This window comes from Pantherophis guttatus, chromosome 3 (assembly GCF_059756535.1).
Source record: "Pantherophis guttatus breed Tessera chromosome 3, ASM5975653v1, whole genome shotgun sequence".
NCBI lineage: Eukaryota > Metazoa > Chordata > Lepidosauria > Squamata > Colubridae > Pantherophis > Pantherophis guttatus.
Genome location: NC_142065.1, coordinates 84,573,960 through 84,594,296, shown reverse-complemented (window position 1 = coordinate 84,594,296; position 20,337 = coordinate 84,573,960). Strand labels below are relative to the sequence as shown.

Genomic DNA, 20,337 nt, shown 5'->3' with positions numbered 1-20,337 from the left:
CAAAAACTTCCAAACTCATTTTTTAACACTGAAAGGAAGAAAAAGCATAATTAGTAGATGAAGGAGTAAGGTAATGTATGATTCAGCTTGTAGTTTCACCCATGTTTTCCACATTAATTTTTATGCTTAGGAAATGCCAGGGGAGGGGAGAGGGAGGGGAGAAATGGTATGTTTTCTTATGTTCGCTACTTCTCAAAATAGCATTTTACTTTGGAATCTATCAAGTTGAAAATTTTAAGAAAGAGTGAAATGCGGATATGTCTGAATTTGTTACCTTCTTGGGCAGCCCTTGCAATGTTCACAATGTTTGTGACATTTGGCGTCAGCTTGGCAAAGAAAGGAATCTGAACAGCTTGTCTCACCCAACGACAGATGTTGCGCACCAGCTCTGGATCCTGTTCAAATAGGTCAGATCAATACAGTGCATAATTAAAAGTAATGTGATCAAAACTTTCCAACAATCTGCTTTCCTCTAGTTTTTCAATGCGTAATTATATTTCAATACTCTGCTTTGCCTCATTAATTTAAGCTATGTCAACATTCTAAGTAGTATGAAAAAAAACTATACTAAAATATATTAGATATGTGAAGCATAATAAAACTGCAAAATGTGTGTGTGTGTGTGTGTGTGTGTGTGTGTGTGTGTGTGTGTGTTGTGGAATTAAACAGTCTCCAGTTTGGAATTTTAAAACAATGTGAATCAGCAGAAGAAAGCCATTGTAAGAGACTAGACTTTTCTTAGAGAAAGATATTTTAGATATTGCTAATCCCTCCCTCTACCCAATGGGAGAACAGTTGACCATATATGCTTTGAAATTGAAATGGATTGCCATTTACAAATACATACATCACCTGTCAGCCTCTTCTTATCCTATTTTCTAAGCGTGGGGGAAGGGAGGAAGAAGGGAGCAGAAATGAAATAAACATCCCCTAAGAGACAAAGAATGTGGAGGGAAGAATCCATTCTTATGAGTAGCCATTTCTGCAATCTAAAATAACTATGCTGAACACATTTGGAGCAACTCCAATGCCATGATCTGTTGAAAATTGCCAAAATTCAGTAGGCACAGTCCAATAGATAGCATGCTAATCACGACTGCATTGAAACACTTGGCACTTGGATCTGATCTTGGAAATAGATTTTATTTTATCAAAATGCTGTAATAAAAACTTGATTAACATAACTGCATTCAATTGTTTTTATTTAACCTATTGCTGATTTACATAAAGGATTACAATGAATTACATATATATTTTCTGAAGGTGTAGAAGATTGCTTTGTTTCAGAGGTGGTATTCAGCAGGTTCTGACCAGTTCTACTGACCAGCCGGTAGCAGAAATTTTGAGTAGTTCAGAGAACCGGTAAATACCACTTCTGACTGGCCCCGCCCCCATCTATTCTCTGCCTCCCGAGTCCCAGCTGATCAGGAGGAAATGGGGATTTTGCAGTAACCTTCCCCTAGAGTGGGGAGGGAATGGAGATTTTACAGTATCCTTTCCCTGCCACGCCCACCAAGCCACGGCCACATAACCAGTAGTAAAAAAATTTGAATCCCATCACAGCTTTGTTTGGTTCGGCTGCTGAGCAATTTGGACTTGATTAATATTTGGGCAGCTCCAGGATATAACTAAGGTTGTAGGCTAATTTTGAGTAATATTAAATTCATATTCTTACTTGTTTTTTTTTTTTCTTGTTCCATGTACTTTATTAATTAAACCAATTAGGGAATGCTATTGTATACTTTAATGCAGATATTTTTTGTAGCAGAATACTTTGTTATTGGCTTGGCATCAGTACCTTGATCTTTGATCACAGCTAGGGCCTTCACATCAATTGTGATTAGCTATCAATTGCTGTTACGTTTATAGGGACGACGCTGAGGCCAGGCTGCTTAACACATTAACTTTATTGGAACAAGTGCAGAACGTGCACAACAAGAAATCAAGCAAAACAGAATGCAACGCACAGCCTGACAGCTGCTTAAATAGCGAGCTGTCAGACAGCGATAACTAATCTGGGACCAGGCAGTTCCCGCTACTTTAGTTGCTGCGCATCTCCACCAATCCAAGCCCGCTGACAACACAGCCAGCTCGAGGACGGTCGTACTGGCGAGGACTTAACACCCCTTTCCACCCGGATCAAGCATGCGTAGTCTGCTAAGTAGGCTGGATGATGCTGGAGCCGCCCAGACTGCCTTAATTTGGGAATGGGCGGGGCCGGAGGCAGAACTTCGCTCTTTGGAGTCTCGGCGGGCTCTATGACAACTGAAGGTGGAACGCCAGTCCCAGCGGCAAGCTCAGGGGACTCCGGTAACCTTTCCGACGAGAACGAATCGGTCGGGAACTGTTGGTTTGCGCTCCTGGAGCCGCTGTTGGTGTCGGTGAACACGGGGAGTCTTGCAACAGTGGAGGGTCGGAAACATCGGCCCAGCGGCGTCTTAGTTGGTTAATGTGTCGCCGCCACACTCGGCCATCGGCGAGCTGGACTCTATAAGAATAGGGTCCGGTTAGTTGTAAAATTTGCCCAGGAAACCACCTGACTGTGGGGTCGAAATTCAGAGCGAAGTCCAGGTTGCCCACAGCGAATGAGCGAGCTTGACCGCTGCCCCCTGGGTTTGCCTCATGGGTATAGCTAGGATGCAGGCGATCCAGAGTGATCCGGAGTTGCTGTCCCATCAGAAGCTCGGCAGGACTGTGATTGGTAGTGGCAGTAGGAGTCGTGTGCTGCGCCAACAAGTATTGGTATACTTTCTGGTGCCAATTTGCGGGCCCTAAACGGCGTACTGCCTCTTTTGCGGACCTTACGGCACCTTTCCGCTGACGACACAGCCGGCTCGAGGACGGTCGTACCGGCGAGGACTTAACAATTGCCATCTTAAATTTTCCCCAGTGCTATAATTTGTGAAATTAAGCTCAGAATGATGGGGATTCCCCCAAAATAGACACGATCCCTGAAGGGCATCTTGCTTGAGAGGCCTTCAATCCTTTAAATAGCTTTGTGTATTACAGACCAGTCCAGCATAAGAGTGTCAATTGTGTGATTAAAAAAAAATCCCAAAAAATTGATTCATGAGTCATTTTATGGAAGATTAAAAAAAAAAAAAACCTCCTGCCCTGATATAAATCGGAAGTTCGGAGATATATACATTAACCTTTTCCTAAATTAGCTGGCAGGGTGATATTTAACTACTCTTCCACCCACCTGTCCACAAAATAACCTCCCAGCAATTATTTTGACAGGGTCAAAGCTTTTCTGAATACTCATCTCCGTGGATGAAAAGTTCAGGATGACAAAAAGCTAAATGGGAAAAAAAGAGATCAACTTATACTCTTTAAAGACAGAAATAGAAATCTTGAAGCCTTACCTTTCTGGGACAGCCTTCAGAGGATAATCAGCTGTCTTTCAGTTGATAATGGCTCTGGAGTAGTAATTCTCCTTAATTACATACATTTTATTTTATTTTATAATTTGGTAATGAGGCTGTCAAGTCGTCTGACAACCACTGATAAACTATATTAAAATTTTCAATATCTATTTTATTATTTGATATTTATATGTAAAAAAAGTTCTCAGAAATCCCAAAATAAAATAGAAATGTGTTCTAACCAAACTAAAATATAAAGCAAGGGCAAGAAAACAACAGGAAATATAGACAAGGATTTGGTAGATTTAAGCTACCTGGGGAAAGGATAGTTTATAGTCCTTGGTGTTCTCCGAGTTTAGAGAACTCCACAGTTGAATCAACCCTGAGATACGTATGTTCTCTTCTAAAGGGTGGCTTATATTAGGATGTCCAAATTCCATGAAGTCCCAAACAATGTTAATAAATTGCAAACAAGTACATGCTAAACTTCTACTTCTCCAAAACACAGGTTCAAGGCCTGAGACTAGGCCACTAGTCAGCAAACATACTAGTATAATTTTGAGAGAAATCTATTTTTTCTAGGTGTCATGTTGACTCCTACAAGTGCAAAATTATTTTGTCAACAATATAATAAAATAACTTATCTTTTTTCAGTGAGTTAAGTTCTGCCTTAAAGATAAAGGTAAAGGTTCCCCTCGCACATACAGTATGTGCCAGTCGTTCCTGACTCTAGGGGATGGTGCTCATCTCCGTTTCAAAGCTGAAGAGCCAGCGCTGTCCAAAGATATCTCCGTGGCCATGTGGCCGGCATGACTAAACGCCAAAGGCACACGGAACGCTGTTACTTTCCCACCAAAGGTGGTCCCTATTTTTCTACTTGCATTTTTTACGTGCTTTCGAACTGGCAGAAGCTGGGACAAGTAATAGGAGCTCACCCCATTACACGGCCCTAGGGATTCGAACCACTGAATTGCTGACCTTCCGATCGACAAGCTCAGCATCTTAGCCACTGAGCCACCGCATGCTGCCTTACCAGCACATTATTTATTTTTTTCTCACACATGCACGGCCTATTATGAAAAGGAAAAATTTATAGAAGAGGATGGCAATTGTCCAGTTCCACATCCCTTGACAATTCTCTTTTTACAAATTAAACACTGTCTCAAGTTCCTTTACAGTTTTACTACTAAATTAAAAACAGTGCTAGAGATTTTGGTTTCTAGAGGAAGACAAAGTTTAAAAAGTACAAAAACTGCATCTGCACTAGTAAAAATGTCAATATGTATTCCAGTAATTCTAATATGGTTGTGGAAATACTGTGGACTGGATCTGATTGTCCAGTCTGAATGGTTGAGTGGAATGAATTTTCTACATAAATTCAAATCATAAAATTGAAGCAGATTATTTTCCAATTTATATTAGGGTTTTTTTTTTGCCTTATTTACATAGACCTAGTTTAACATATTTACATATATTTGGTGTCAATGTCTACAGTTTCAGAAAGTTTGTACTGAGATAATAGATAAATGAAACAAAATTATAAATTATAGAATTATATGTAATAACTTAAATAATATTATTAGATGTATTAGATGACTTGATGGAAAAATTATATATATATATATACTAGAACTCATGACTTTCTGGTTTCTAGTTTTGATGCCTTAACCATTACATCAGAATGGCTAATCTCAAACAACATAGAAAATGCCACATGAGGCAATCAGTGCATCTTCCAGTTGAACACTAATAAGTAGGAAGGCATTTCACTAATATAGCATATGTGTGTAAAGTATGTGAGAATTTACATTCTGGATTGTCAAGTCACCAAGATTACATATCACCAAAACACCATTCTCCTGCTCATTTTTTATAAAACGGAAAGGAAGCCTGAAGCTACAGTGTCCTGATCTCTGCAGGAAGCGGGAGGGGGAAATCCATGAGCTGGGTCAATCTTTCAAAGTATGTCATCTCAGGAAACGAACTCCACGAGAATAAATAAAACTTATTTTATCATGATACGTGGGAATGACTTCGAGAGATGAGGAGGAGAGAGATGCTGCCGAGGGAATGAGATAAGGAGGGGTTAGAACCTGCAGCTGCATAAGGGGCAGAGAAAGAAACTTAGAAAGGAACCTCCCTAGCTTATCAGGCTGGAAAAGGAGATAGTAGGAGATCTGTATTTTCAAAATTTGCAAGATTCTGTCAAGGTAGTCTTACAATAAAGTAGAACTAGCTCATCTAGTTGTTGTTTCCTGTCAGGTCTATCTGGGAAGGCTGACATTTACTGATATAGACTGAAGTAACAGAACCCTGAACACTGACAACATAAGGAAGAGGGGGTTAACCTATTCTCTAAAGCACCTGAAGGCAGGACAGGAAGTAATGGATGGAAACTAATCAAGGAGAGAACCAACCAAGAACTAAGGAGAAATTTCCTGACAGAACAATTAATTAGTGGAATGATTTGCCTTCAGAAGTTGTGGGTGCTCCAACACTGGGCAGAGGGTTGGACTAAAGACTTCCAATAACTCTGTTATTCTATTATTCCAATAAGAACAATTAAGGTAGTGTTAGTCTGAGCTTCTTTCTAGTGCTTTCCCCACTCGCTCTGGAATTCAATCATGTTTTTCTAACTGCAATTGCAGTTTCTCCAAGGTTACCTTTGTGGTTCTCTACATTGGGAGGCAGGATTACTGTGTGTGTGTGTGTGTGTGTGTGTGTGTGTGTGTGTGTGTGTGTGTGTAGATAACCCACTAATGGGAAGCTGATTCACCCTTAAACTTCAGAATACTTATTGAACTTCCTCTGGAAAAAAAAATGATTCAATGCTAACAGATATTATGTGAACATGCAAGGTTGATTAGAAACATCACAAATTCAGCATGAGAAAATGTCCCAGGCAAGGTGGAAGATAAGAAAAGATCTGTCTCGAAACTTTTGTGCTAGTTTATCTCTTTCTTACCATTCTTTATACATTCCATGACTGTACAGTTACTAATTAAGTACCTCAAAAAGAAAAGATCATTGCTTAAATCCTTAGCAATTTGAACATTCACTTAAACAACTAAGTAAATTCATTTCCTCTGTATCTGTTTTCTAGTTAATATTTCAATAAGAAGCAGGGCAGTGCACTAAATTCGGGAGCGGATTGAAGAACCAGAGATTAAATTACTGATCTACCATTACAATTAGACTTTTGGGTTAACTCATTAGGTACTCTTTCTCACAAGCTGATTAGGAGGACAAAATAAGACAGACTTCCTTGCAGGAAGGGGAAGGAGAGTTGGTTATTCAGCTCAGCAAAACAAAAAAAACGACACAATCCTTCCGGTTATTGTGAAATGAGGAAAGGGGTTGCAAACCGGAAAATAGAAGCAAAAGGAGAATTTAAAAAAAATAAAGCTTTTTAAACATAAAAAAAAAAAAAGACACAGCAACTGTACCATTTCTTTTAAATAAAGAAGTATGAATGACCCTGAATTTATCATCTATGTTATCCATTTATTATAACTTTGTATGCATACAGTAATAATTTGCAGAAAACATCAAGTTTCTGAGTAAAGCAATGTGTGATACCCACTCAAAAATAGCACTGGCTAACTATCATGTTTAAGAATCTTTTATGCCATGCTGTTGGTCTGAGTCTTCTGTTTAGCAAAAGTTCAGTGTTTTTTTAATTCTGGAATTTTTTAAATGCTTTAATAATTAATCATAAACATTCAAAGACACATACTGTGTGCATCTACAGGGCATATTGTGTATTTGCATGAATAATAAACCTCCAACAACCTAGGTCTGCAAATTTCCAGCTAATAAAAATGGAGATCTCTCTTGCACAAGCAGCTTTCGTGAAATATTCATTACAGCTGCACTGGCATTCTGAAAGCAGCTGCATCCTTGCAATTTTCATTGCTCACTTATGAATACCCTGACAGGGCCCACTTTAGAAAGGAAAAACCTCTCTAACTATAAGTCATATGTCATATGTGACAATTTGCTTAGCTTAGGCATTTAAACAATATTGCATAGCCTATACGCATTTCATATATGCTATATAAGAAGAAAGTATGACATTTTAATCCCCTTCCCTTTTCATATACATTATTGTGTATCTTCCATTCACAAGCAGAATCAAACTGATATAGGACTAAATGACCTTTTCTACAGTTATGGTGTGCTTCAACAAGTGGGGAATACCTACCTAGAATGAGGAATACTTTGATCAAATATTTACCTCTACAATTATGGCTCCAATACACAAATTGATACACCCTTTACTGTACTACAAAGGTAGAAAAAATAAAATTGGAGATTTAACTTGTTTGCCAAATAAAAGGGCACTACAGTAAAAAGAATATAGCATGGATTGCTGCATACTGGAAAAGTTTAAGAGGTGAGTGGTACGCCATGAAAGCAAATGAAATATCAATTTTATTTACAGCCCAAAGGCCCAAATGCAAGTTACAAGCATAATTTAAACCTGACATCGAATAAAACATTCTAATAAGTAAAATATTTAACACATGTTACAGAATATGCATAAAACCCCAGTTTATTGATTTGTTACTGAGAGCCTTGCTTGTATAGCAATAGTTAAAAACCTGGCTGTTGCCACTATTTTAGGATTTTCATCTGCAAGTAATTTTTTTTTTTTTACATACTCCAGAATTTCTTCCTGGATGAGATTTTAAAATAGCTAAAATAGCCAGATAAATTCCTCCCAAAGACTTTTATAAAATTCACAATAAAATATAAAATAAAATAAAATATGATCTACCATTTCCAGATCAGTACCATTACAGGGACGAAATTTTGAGAGATGGGGATTTTTTTGAAATATACCCTATAACATATTTGAGAGCAATAATTTGGCTTTTGAAAATACTATTTTGTACTTACTAAAATATAAGCTACTGAAATATTTAGAGAGGTGAAGAATATATTTATAATTATTTCCAAATTTTATAAGTAAACATGGTGTTTGGACTTTGGCTGTTAATTCTTGGCTGCTGCCATTTGATAACATTAAGCAGTATTAAGTTTTGATTACAAATATATGTTTTTTTAAAAGCAAGGAAGGATTGCTTCAGGAAATCCCAAATGAATCCTTTGTAGATACTGTGTGCGGTTCAAACAGGTGACTCAAAAGATTATCCAGATTGGCATTGATCCTAATTATTTATTCTCCAGGGATCATGAATCAGCAATTCATTGTATCAAACAAATATATTAATTGGAAAAATGGAAGATGGAGAAGAAATCAAGCAAAAATTCCTAGGATTATTGAACCAATGTAAGGTAACTAAAAAGTAGCATTTTTGAATTAATCATAAGTAGGTGTTAATAATGTTAGAATTTTTTAGAAGATTCCATATATTTGTATGGAACTATAAAAGTAGTAACTATAAAGTAACTATAAAAATAGAAGGAATCAACTGAGTACAGCTATTCCTTGACTTGCAGCTGTTCGCTTAATGATGGTTCAAATGAAGGATGATCTCAGAAAGGGTACTTTACGGCCTATGTACGACCAGTTGCCAAACACTTGAAATAATTTCCTCTGTAAGAATGATTGCAACAATTAAAATTCCCACACCATTAGGAGGATAGTATAAGGACAAGACAGTGGCTACATCAGCATGCCATCTTAAAAGAATCAAGAAGCCCCAGTGGGAAAGTACATTTCAGAACTTCAAATAAGTACCATCTTGCATATATAAAAACATACCATGATAAATGCCCAGGTAGTTTCTCTTGGAGATAAGAAAACTAAGCATTTTCTATCAAAACTGGACTGACCAATTTACAGATATCCTAGCAATGATGTGCTGTGTAGCATTGCTTTCAGGTGTAGCAAATTCTTGCACCAAAGTAGGTAAAACCAGTGAAAAACACAAGGCATGGACACAAATGAATAGACAGATGGCATTCCAGAGGAGCTTTTATTTTTTGTAATGAATGGGAATTTAGAAAATGCTTTATTATTAACACCAGTCTCTTAATCCACTTTACAGAAAATGTCAATGTAGTTATCCAAAATAAATAAGAAAAGGAAACATGTTCAGGCCTTGGGGATTGCCTAAAGTGGTTATTTGGAATCGGGCATGCATATTTATATGCTTATCAACCTGCTGAAGTAAGAAAAGAGTGTCCTCATAGCAGGAAGGGAAATATTGCTCCACAGATATAATAAACTGTAATAACCTAGAAGACTGAAAAAAAGATAACCTAGAAAACTGAGAAAGGAAATTGCTGCCACTTCTACTCAGGCTATTCACAACCAAAATATCAATAGCAAATTCTTCTCATTCTTATTCAGTTCCTTAGCAAGTGTCATGTATTAGCTCTCATAACGAAGACAACGGAATATCATTAGTCTGCAAAAATGTCAGTGACGACAGAAAACGGATGAAAATTGATATTCCTTATCAAATTCTGATTTATCCTACTTCTCTAATGCACTGCCCACTAATGTAGCTGAAAGGTTTTGGAGATTCACACACACACAAACACACAAAGAAACACAGACACACATAAATGTATTGTATAGTGATGATGTGCATTCTCTGGGAAAAACTGGTGTGCATTATGTGAAGATTTTTAAAATGTGTGAATTACATTTCCCAGTAATACTATTACTAAATTTGCAGATGATACAACAGTAGCGGGACTGATCTCCAGGGGGTTGGGGGGGATGAGTCTGCTTATCGAGATGAGGTGGAACGGTTGTTTTCATTGTGTGGAGACAATAACTTGGTCCTTAACACAAATAAGACCAAGGATCTTATAGTGGACTATAGAAGGAATAGATCAGACATCCAGCCCTTGCTTATCAATGGAGACCGAGTGGAGCAAATGGCCAGTTTTAAGTTTCTGGGTATTATCATAAAAGAGGGCTTGACCTGGGGCACTCACATTGCAGCACTGGTCAAAAGGGCCCAGCAGAGATTATACTACCTGAGACTTCACAGGAAACAACAACTGAATGAAAAACTGCTGGTGAAAGACACTGACTACCTAATATGATTGCCCTGTTTTCTTTAAATAAAGAATTTTAAAATGCTACATGGAGCCATAAGGTTGTTCCAAAGCTATATTTAATCTACAACTGGCAAATTGGAGGGTAGAATTTCACTGAGATGTGCCAGAATTGAAACAAGTTATGGTTGCCTAGGATGAGGCTCCCCAGAACTCATTTTACCTATATAAAAAACAATCAGGACTCAGTGGGAGTGGTGTAAGAGAACATATCACAGAGATATTTTTGCGGTGAAGCAGTGAAATTTCCAAGAGTTGAGCTGCAGTCAAACTACCTGTTAACCATGGTTCACCAATGTTCCTTCCTAATCTTTTCCTGTAGCAAATGATTTACTACCTTTTCATTCATAGGTAAGTAGTTAGCAAATCTGCAACAACATGGTTTAGGCTTGTTTGAACTCTCTATAAACCATGGATTGAAACTTCTTAAACCAGGGCATGAAACTTCTAAAATCCTGCATCAAATTAAGAATAAATTGTTTTTGTGCGTATAGCAATATGAATGCTATTTCCGTACGATGAAGCCCCATGCTGCAACAGCATATATATTAAAATAGAGCATTCTTCAAATAACACCTAGATTACTTTATGTTTAGGGAAATGATTTACTTCAGTCATGATTGCAATTCGGATAATCACCTAATTTGCTGTAAATCGGGACTGGAATCTCCATTCAGTTATGAAATCTATTTGGTTACTTTGGGCTAGTCTCCTAACTCTAACCTACTAGTTGCTGTGGATGTGTATCTTTCCCAAGTGATCTGCATCTTTTAACCCAATATCAATCGGGTTAAAATCCACAGCTTTGCATAGGTTAAATGTTTTCAAAAGGATCTGATCAAAGGGAAATGTACTGAATGATCTAAACCAGAGGTGGGTTTCAGCAGGTTCTGACCAGTTCTGGAGAACCGGTAGCGGAAATTTTGAGTAGTTCGGAGAACCGGTAGTAAAAATTCTGACTGGCCCCGTCCCCATCTATTCTCTGCCTCCCAAGTCCCAGCTGATCGGGAGGAAATGGGGATTTTGCAGTAACATTCCCCTGGAGTGGGGAAGAAATGGAGATTTTACAGTATCCTTCCCCTGGAGTGGGGTGGGAATGGAGATTTTGCAGTATCCTTCCCCTGCCATGCCCACCAAGCCATGCCCACCAAACCATGCCAAGCCCACCAAGCCATGCCCATAGAACTGGTAGTAAAAAATTTTGAAATCCGCCACTGATCTAAACTGGTAAATATTTCTAGAGTAAAGCCAAGTTTTTATCATACAAAGCTAGCATTAAGAAACACTGAAGATAGGAATGTAGACCATAAAGACTATACCTCAGGACATTTAAATTAAATGAAAGAATGTGTGCGTGCCTAGTATAATACAAACTTGTCCTTTAACTGACAAGTCTGACAAGTCTAAATCTGAAAAATCTGAAAATAAACTAAAAACTTCATTTTATGAGAGAGCTTTAGGCTTTTGCTATTGATAAAAAAATGGTTGATGAGTTTTCTAGGGAGATCTTTTTTTATTGATATGCAAACTTATTAATTGCAAGAACAGATGGATGTTTACATTTGCAAAATCAATAAATGCAAGCCATCACTGCTTATGGTTTTGCTTACTCTGGTTAACAAACTTCTTCTGAGATAATACAACAAACAAACAATATTATAATAATTATAAGCGTATAATATATGCTTTACTATATTGAAAATGATTTCCTTATCTTTTTTAAACTAATAACTAAAATTGTGGTCATAATTTAAAAAATGTTAATAGTTTTAATCCAGGGAAATGAGCATATGACCTGAAGGGCTAGGACAGATTGATTATACCACAATCTGTTCAATTGGCTTCTATTACCTATATTATTTTTAGTATCCTATATCAAAATGTCTCCCACTTCTGGATGGTTATATTTTCCTAATCAATTCAGCAGCAACTGGCAGAAATAAAAAGATTATAGGATTAGGCTGCATACAACAAGAATCTGTTTTTCATTCTTTATTTCCCCTACTCCTTTCTCCATCCCTATTATTTATTGGATGGCCGTATGACATATATTAATGAATGCCCTATTTTGACACTCTAAAACTGCACAGAATACAATACATCAAAGCAAAATATATTGTAAAAGATCTAGAGGCAATCTGCTGAGAATCCCACCCCTTAAGAAGTGCAGAAGGCTTTCTTTGCCATAGTTTAGGGTTTCCAAACTCTCTGGAAGGTGCAGACAAGAGTCCAAGTAAGATGTGAACCTTTAGTAAAACTTTACTTCCAATAATTCTACTTTTCCCAAAGCTTCATTATGTTGCTTTCACTGTTTATCTGTGTTCATTTTGGTCTTTGGATTTTTAGGGCAGGTGTGCGTATATTAAGATTACACAAAAGATTGATGGCAAAAACCTTAGGTATCCTTGCCACAGACTATACTCTTCGGAACACATTTCTCCTGGAAAGTCTACTGGATCTCTTTCCTTATCGTATTTCACAAAACCACACTATTCTAATATCTATTTGGCTCGCATAGACTGATTGTGGATGTTCAGTTGCATATAAATAATAATGTTGCTTTTTATGCTGGGTGTTATTGTCTCATTCTGCTTTGGTGCTTTTCCCCCCTCCTCGAGTTGCAATTGATAGGGAAAATATTGTTAAATAAGTAGATAAATACATTTGAGCTACCATTTATATAATAGGATATTCTTAGAATAGAATATTATTATTTATTTTTTATTCATTTTATGTATTCTATTTATTATTATTATTTGAGCTCCCCAGTCATTTTTTCTTTTGATCCAGTTCTAAAAGTACTTTATTTTTCAACAATCCAGTCCAATCACACTAATTACCTAATTCTCCATCACTTCTTTTTAGCAAGACTTCACTTAGACTTTTCACTCACTGATACGCCTGAGACACAGATATTATGTTTATTGTTAAAATACAGTAGATAGATAATATGATTTCATGGCATAGGTGAAATGAAGCTCCATACAAAATACTAGCTAAAGCTCTTGGCCAAGTATCATCTAATGGTCTCTTACTGTCAAAATAAAGGTCCACATTGTTCACATCTATGGCTTCTACTGACACACGTTTATAGGGTGATATCTTTCAACTTTCCAAAATAAAGAAATGCATTACAAAAAGAGGTTTAAAAAACCCAGCTAACCTGGTTAAAATGTTTACCACTGACTACAGGAAATAAAGCATTTATCTCAAATAGAAACACAAATTTATAAATAAATAAAAATAATTTCTCCCCTTGTTGCAGGCATTGTACTTAAACTGAAAAAAATCTCTAAAATTGAATTAAAATACTTTCAAGCATTCATATGCCTCCCCAACTAAATGATGCCCTTGCCATCTCCAAATTTGATGCAAAATATATAAAATTTCTCTCTCATGCCTCACTCTTATGTACCATTTAACCATTTCATAGTTAATGAGAGGAGAAAAAAACAGTTTCAATCAGCTTCTAATGATTTGGGGGTTGCGAATACCTCCTCCTGCCAGTTTAGTAATTTGTCCCCATGGTCACTGCGATTCACAGTAGGACTGAAATACAGCCACACTACCATAAATATGCATAGTCAGGGCTTGTCTATCCAAGGACATTTGTTTGCATTATTTACAAACACCATGGATCATAGAGAAAATAGATAATAAGAACTTAATTTATTTTATTATGTGGAGGGAGTGAAAAGATTTATTGTATCCTAATCAATGGAAGTTCAGGGCATAAGGAAACTTAGCAGAAGCTGTCCTGAAGATATTGGTGAAAAGAACAAATTAGTTGACATTTTCTATTACAAGTAACAGACTCACACAAATGTAGCCATGGCTCAGTTGCAGAATGGATGTAACCTGACCCCCAGACTACATTTTATTTAAATCGTTTTATGATATAAATAGATAAGATAGTAGGACTTTTATTAACAGGAAAAAGTAAAACCTTACAAAATTGCCTTTTTAGGATTGAATCAGTCAATCAATCAATCTTTGTTTCTAAATCAAAAAAGGCCATTACCAATGTAGCCCATACAATATATTTCATGTCTAGATGATATAAAATCAAGCAATGATCAAATGCTAGCCAACCCCTTCTGAATCCTACTTGCTTATGTCTGTCTGAATTCACTTTAAGATTCAGTTCAAGAGATAAATGTTTTCAATAAGTAACTATTATAACTTTTACAATTTACTAAAGACACATAAATAAGGTTAATTAGAAAGCTTATTCCCATTCATTTTTTTTTGAGATTAACAGCCTCCAACCATGACAGTCTAACAAACATGACTATCACTAACTATTAGCCTTTAGAAATTCAGGCTTTACTGGCTCTCACCTCTGAGCTCTCATATCATGGGAGTTAAAGCATTTAATTTCCTCAAAATATACATAATTAATCAAAATATTCACACATTAATTTATAGATGAAGATGCATGTTCCCAAAGGCTACTGTTACTTCAAATGGAAACTTAATACAATGTATTGGGGAAAATTGGGAACAGGAATTGTTCATTCTATTGTCTAGATGCTAACTGCTGATCAGAAAATTCAAGTTTTCACTGTTCTACCTTAAATTTAGGCAGATTTTCCAACAGAGGGCTCTGGTTAACAGTTCTTCAAATTGAGCTTTGTACTCTATAAAGTAAGGCACATGTCCATCCTACACACTAAATTCCATATAAATAAACATTTTTCTTAGTTTCAAACAAATGCCAATTGACATGTGTGCTAAGGCAAGGTAGCATGTAATTCTGGAAATGATCTCTTTAACGATATCAGCAGCACATTTCTAGTCAGTGGATTTTGGAGGTTAATTGTCTATTGAGAACTTTAAATAGCATTTTTGTCTTACAGTTTTGAAAACAGAAGCTTATGAGATTCATGACACCTGTTCTGGAAAAGTTAACCTGTTTTTAAAAACCAAGGTATATATTCTATTTCTGATGATTCTGGAAGAGAAATGTTGCTAGTATATGCCTAATTAGAAATGTGCAATGTAGTCACAATGTGTTTAATGGTGGAAGTTGAAGAATACTGTTTCTGTGTGCCCAAATGTTTCTGAGAACAATCTGATCAATATTTAAGCAGCAGGTTTTATAACATGGTGTGTGTGTGTGATAGCTCAGCAGTTAAAGAGTGCTACATAATAGGATGAGCTCCCATATTTGCCCCAGCTTCTGCCTATCTAGCAGTTTGAAAGCATGCAAATGTGAATAAATAAATAGGTACCATTTTGGTGGGAAGATGAGTGTTCAATGTGCTTCATGTCTTTGAACAAGGCTGGCTCCCTCAGCTAAGAAATGGAGATGAGTATCACTCCGTATTGGAGATGACTGGACAGGGGAAACCATTACCTTTTATAATAGAAAGGATGTACAGGATATACATTATAAGAATAGATAAAGCTAAGCTACTTTTTACTAGCTCTCCATGCCTACATGTGACCAGGGAGGCAGTGGGTTGGACACACCTGCTCCCTGCTGCCCATTGGAAGACTAAGGAGACTAATTTGGGATTTCACTGAACTAGGGCTGCAGAAAAATCTTGGTTTACGTAGGAAGAATCTGGCTAAAGAGAAATACACATAAAGACCTACAAAAAGAAAAGAAAACAAATACTGTACCTTTACAGGGAGGATACATGGGATGAAGGTGTGGCTAACTGATGAGGGTTTATAAGCCCGAAATAGATCTATCTTAGTCTCCTTAGTCTCCCAATGGGCAGCAGGGAGCTTGCTGGCTGCTTGGAAAAAAAGCCTAGAAACTAGTAGATTGGGATTTCACTGAACTAGGGCTGCAGAAAAATCTTGGTTTACGTAGGAAGAACCTGGCTAAAGGGAAATACATACATACATACATACATACATACATACATACATACATACATACATATAAAATACGAAGATGGGGGAACAGAATGAATCCCTAATTTTCTATCTACGCTCTGGTCAATAAGTCATGAAGTACTGAAGAGAAAAAATATATACTTTCAGACTTGCAACACTGATATCAGCCTTACCCAAACTGGAAACACAAACAGATGAGCTAATTCTTCTTTATTGAAAAGCTATATTAACAGAATCTTGTAAGTCCAAAATTGAAGTTCTCCCACCATCTCCTTTACAGCCTGAGAAACTAGGGAGAAACTCTTCTAAGTCTTTTGCCCTGCCCAACATGCAGCCGTGGTAATACAGTCTCTTATCCGAGCGTTCCTGGCAGCATCCACTCGCTCTGTCTTCCAAGGTTTTTTCCACATACCATTACAGGAAGGAAGTTGGGGTAAGTAAAAATCATGCTGTCTCGAAATACCGGTGAATAAAGTTAGCTGGATTTTTTTTTAGTTTATAAATTTTCTTGTGATAATTTTAATCATACATATTGCTCAGTCTTTGGAAATACAGCAGTTTATAAACCACAATAAATAAACAAAAACAACCCCCCAGGGAGGATTTATATTCCACCTTAAGTTTAAAAAGACTACCCAGTTTTGAAGGTCTGAGTGAATATAGGATCTTGTTATGTTATTAAAATAAAATACCATTAATTTTGAATTGCATTACTTTTGATCGGTATACTTTGTGAACTGGAAATGAATTCCTTTTCACTATATAATTGTGAGCATTTTTAATTCTTAGTGGGCTGGAATGTAAGTCTTATTTTAAATATTGTTGTCATGCTAATTTCCAGATAAACCTTTCTCAGGGAATAGCCTTTGAAAATTCATGAAGAAATAGAGCTATTAATGGCTATCAGTATTGGTTCCACGCAGCATGGAACTTCTATCATCAGACCTTGCATGTTTCTGAATGCCAATTGCTAAGAAACAAAAGTGAGAAAGTAGTCTTGCTCTCATGTCATGCTTGCAGGAAGGCACTGGGAATAAAATAATATATACTAACACCAAATACACCTTGATCCATAAAGTCTATATTCTTAACAGCAATTAAGTAACAATTCTACACAGAGCTGCCATTAGTAGTAATACAGGTAGTTTTTGACTTATAAGCACAATTGAGTCTGAAATTCCTATTGCTAAGTGAGACAGTTGTTAAGTGAGTTTTGCCTCATTTTACGACCTTTCTTGCCACAGTTGCTAAATGTAATCACTGCAGTTGTTAACTGAATCTGGCTTCCCCTTTGACTTTGATTGTCAGAAGGTCACAAAAAGTGATCACATGATCCCAGGACACTGCAACAGTCACAAATATGAATCAATTCCCAAATGTCTGAATTTTGGTCATATGACCATGAGGATGCCACAATAGTCTTAAGTGTGAAAAACGGTCATACGCCACTTTTTCAGTCCCATTTTAACTTTGAACAGTCACTAAATGAGTTGCTGTAAGTCGAAGACTACCTGTAGTAATAATTTATACTTATGCCCTATTGCCTACCAGAAACATAGTCAAACTTTTATGAAGTAATGGATGAATATCCCAAGTACAATTTTTAGTATAATAATGGCAGAATATTCACAGTCAATATTTTAAAGCAAAAGGTGCCTATTCAATATAGCACCCTTTTGTGATGTCAGATCAGACATGGGATATAGGTACAGGTAGTACTCGACTTACAACAGTTCACTTAGTGACCATTCAAAGTTATAACAGCACTGAAAAAAGTGACTTATGACCATTTTTCACACTTGTGACCGTTGCAACATCCCCATGGTCATGTGAGTTACATTCAGATGCTGGACAACTGATTCACATTTATGATCGTTGCAGTCTCATGGGGTCATGTGTTGCGACCTTCAGACAAGCAAAATCAATGGGGCAGCCAGATTCACTTAACAACCGTGTTACTAATTTAACAACTGCAGTGATTCATTTAACAAATGTGGCAAGAAAAGTAATAAAAATGGGACAAAACTCATTTAACAAATTTCTCACTTAGCAACATAAATGTTGGGGTCAATTGTGGTCGTAAGTTGAGGATTACCTGTACTGTATGAGTTGCCTGCAAGCAGTGCAGAAATGCAAAAGGATTCATTTTCAATTATTGCAGATCAATGCCTTCTAAGTGCCTTTCCGCTATTTGAATTTTACCACTTAGATTATTCTTTGTCTTGTTCATGATGATACACCGAGAACATAATCACTTCCTACTCCTCCTGTGGGATGTCCAAAATTACCTCCAGAAAATTAAATCTGTCTTAATCCTACCCAAAATTTCACAGTACCTAATTACAGAATTGCAATCAATCATTAAAGCAAAAGAGATGCCATTTGTGAATTTCACAGCTAATCTTATTGCAGACTCAAATCCTAGCACAGGGCTTTTTAGTGCATGTGCTTGTCCCATTGCAAACTTAATTAAAGCAAACAATTTGCTTAAAGCCTGTCAAATTAAGGGGAAAAATTTCCCTGGATAGAAAAAGAAAGAACTCTTGACTTAAGGTCTACAGAATGTATTTCCTTAGAAAACCTGACAGTAAGAGCTCAGCCAACATCTCCTGCCATTGACAGCTGTCAGAAGAGACAGACAAGTGGTGCTCCTATTGCCAGAACAATAATTTCCCTAGTTTAGTGTGCAGTCTCACATCTACCTCCACAAAGAGTCTATTTTATGTTAATATTCCTTCCTCCCTCCCTCCCTCCTCCCTTTCTTCCTTTCCCTCCCTCCCTCCCTCCTTTTCTTGCATGACAGTATTACAGGACTAACATTTAGTTTTAAACAACTTGACAATTACTAAATTTGCAATGGTAAAATTTATTCACCGAATTTGGTTTTGTTTCCAGCTCATCAATGGGAATAGATGTGCTTCTTTTTCTGTTTTCTTTCTCTATATCCTGCAGTTATATACATCTATGATACATTCCCAATTCAAGATGGGAACTACAGTATATTCACTGCAATACTATCTCAAGATTCCCCTTCAGAAATGGATAAACACACTAGCTAACGAGAGAAGTAATGCTTCCTTTTATTAAAGACATGCTCCCTATGGTCATCCCTTTTGTTTTGTTTTGTTATGAAGAAATGAGATCCACTGCTCATGGCTCATACTGACAGCCCACCCTATGGTTTGTTCAGAACATAATTTCCCCCATAAACAAAGTCACATGCTTGACAAAGTGACCTTTGAAGTCCTTAATGGCATAAGTCCAGGCTAACTGATAAACCGCCTCATCCCCTAGGACAGAGGTGGGGAACCATGGCTCCTTTATGATTTATGGACTTCAACTCCCAGAATTCCTGAGCCATAGTTCGCCACCCCTGCACTAGAAATAATCCCATCCTACTCATGCTGGCATAAAGGGCCTACTTTGGATCCCGCCAAATAATTCTTGACTATCAGAATCCAGAAGAAAAGTCTTCTTTGCTGCAGCACCTGCCCTTTGGAAGGGCAGGGGTGTCAAACTGGCGGCCCACGCGCCAGATGCATCATGCCTAGGCCACTCCCGCACCAGCTCCACAAATGGAAACAATGTTGCAAAACATCAGGTGACAGCAATGCAATGCGGCGAATTTGACACCCGTGCGCTAGGGTAAAATCTGCCCCCCCCGTCCGCTCCTATCCTTTCACAAAGGTTGGGACTAGATGGGGGAGTTCTGAGTTGCAGGCGGCTGTTGGATTGATGGCATAATCTGCCTTCCCCTTCGCTCTCCGCCCGTCCAACTTTTCCTTATCATATTAATGTATTCTCACTGTGTTCCTTTTTCATTGTTTATTTTATTGTTCTAGTATTTTCCTCTTTTCTGTTTACGCTCTTTTTATTTCTTTTTTTTTATTGTTGAAAGCCACCTAGACTAGCCCAAGAAGGCAGCAAATAAATTTAACAAATAAATAAATAAAATGAGAGAAACTACCTACACACATTTTCTAAAACTGTCACTTTCTTTACTATCTTTTTTCTTTTCTTTTCCTTTCCTTTCCTTTCTTTTCTCTTTTCTTCTTTTTCTTTCTTCTCTCTCTCTCCATCA

At 37.1% G+C, this 20,337-nt stretch overlaps 1 protein-coding gene across 1 annotated transcript in view; it reads right to left on the bottom strand.

Annotated features, from left to right (window-relative positions):
- The window catches only part of DPYD (dihydropyrimidine dehydrogenase), a 584,219-nt gene that overhangs the window by 125,068 nt on the left and 438,814 nt on the right, over positions 1-20,337 (bottom strand). The window contains exon 17 of the mRNA XM_034437263.3: positions 275-395. Within this exon, the coding sequence (XP_034293154.2) occupies positions 275-395 (121 nt within the window). The remainder of the gene's footprint in view (positions 1-274; positions 396-20,337) is intronic.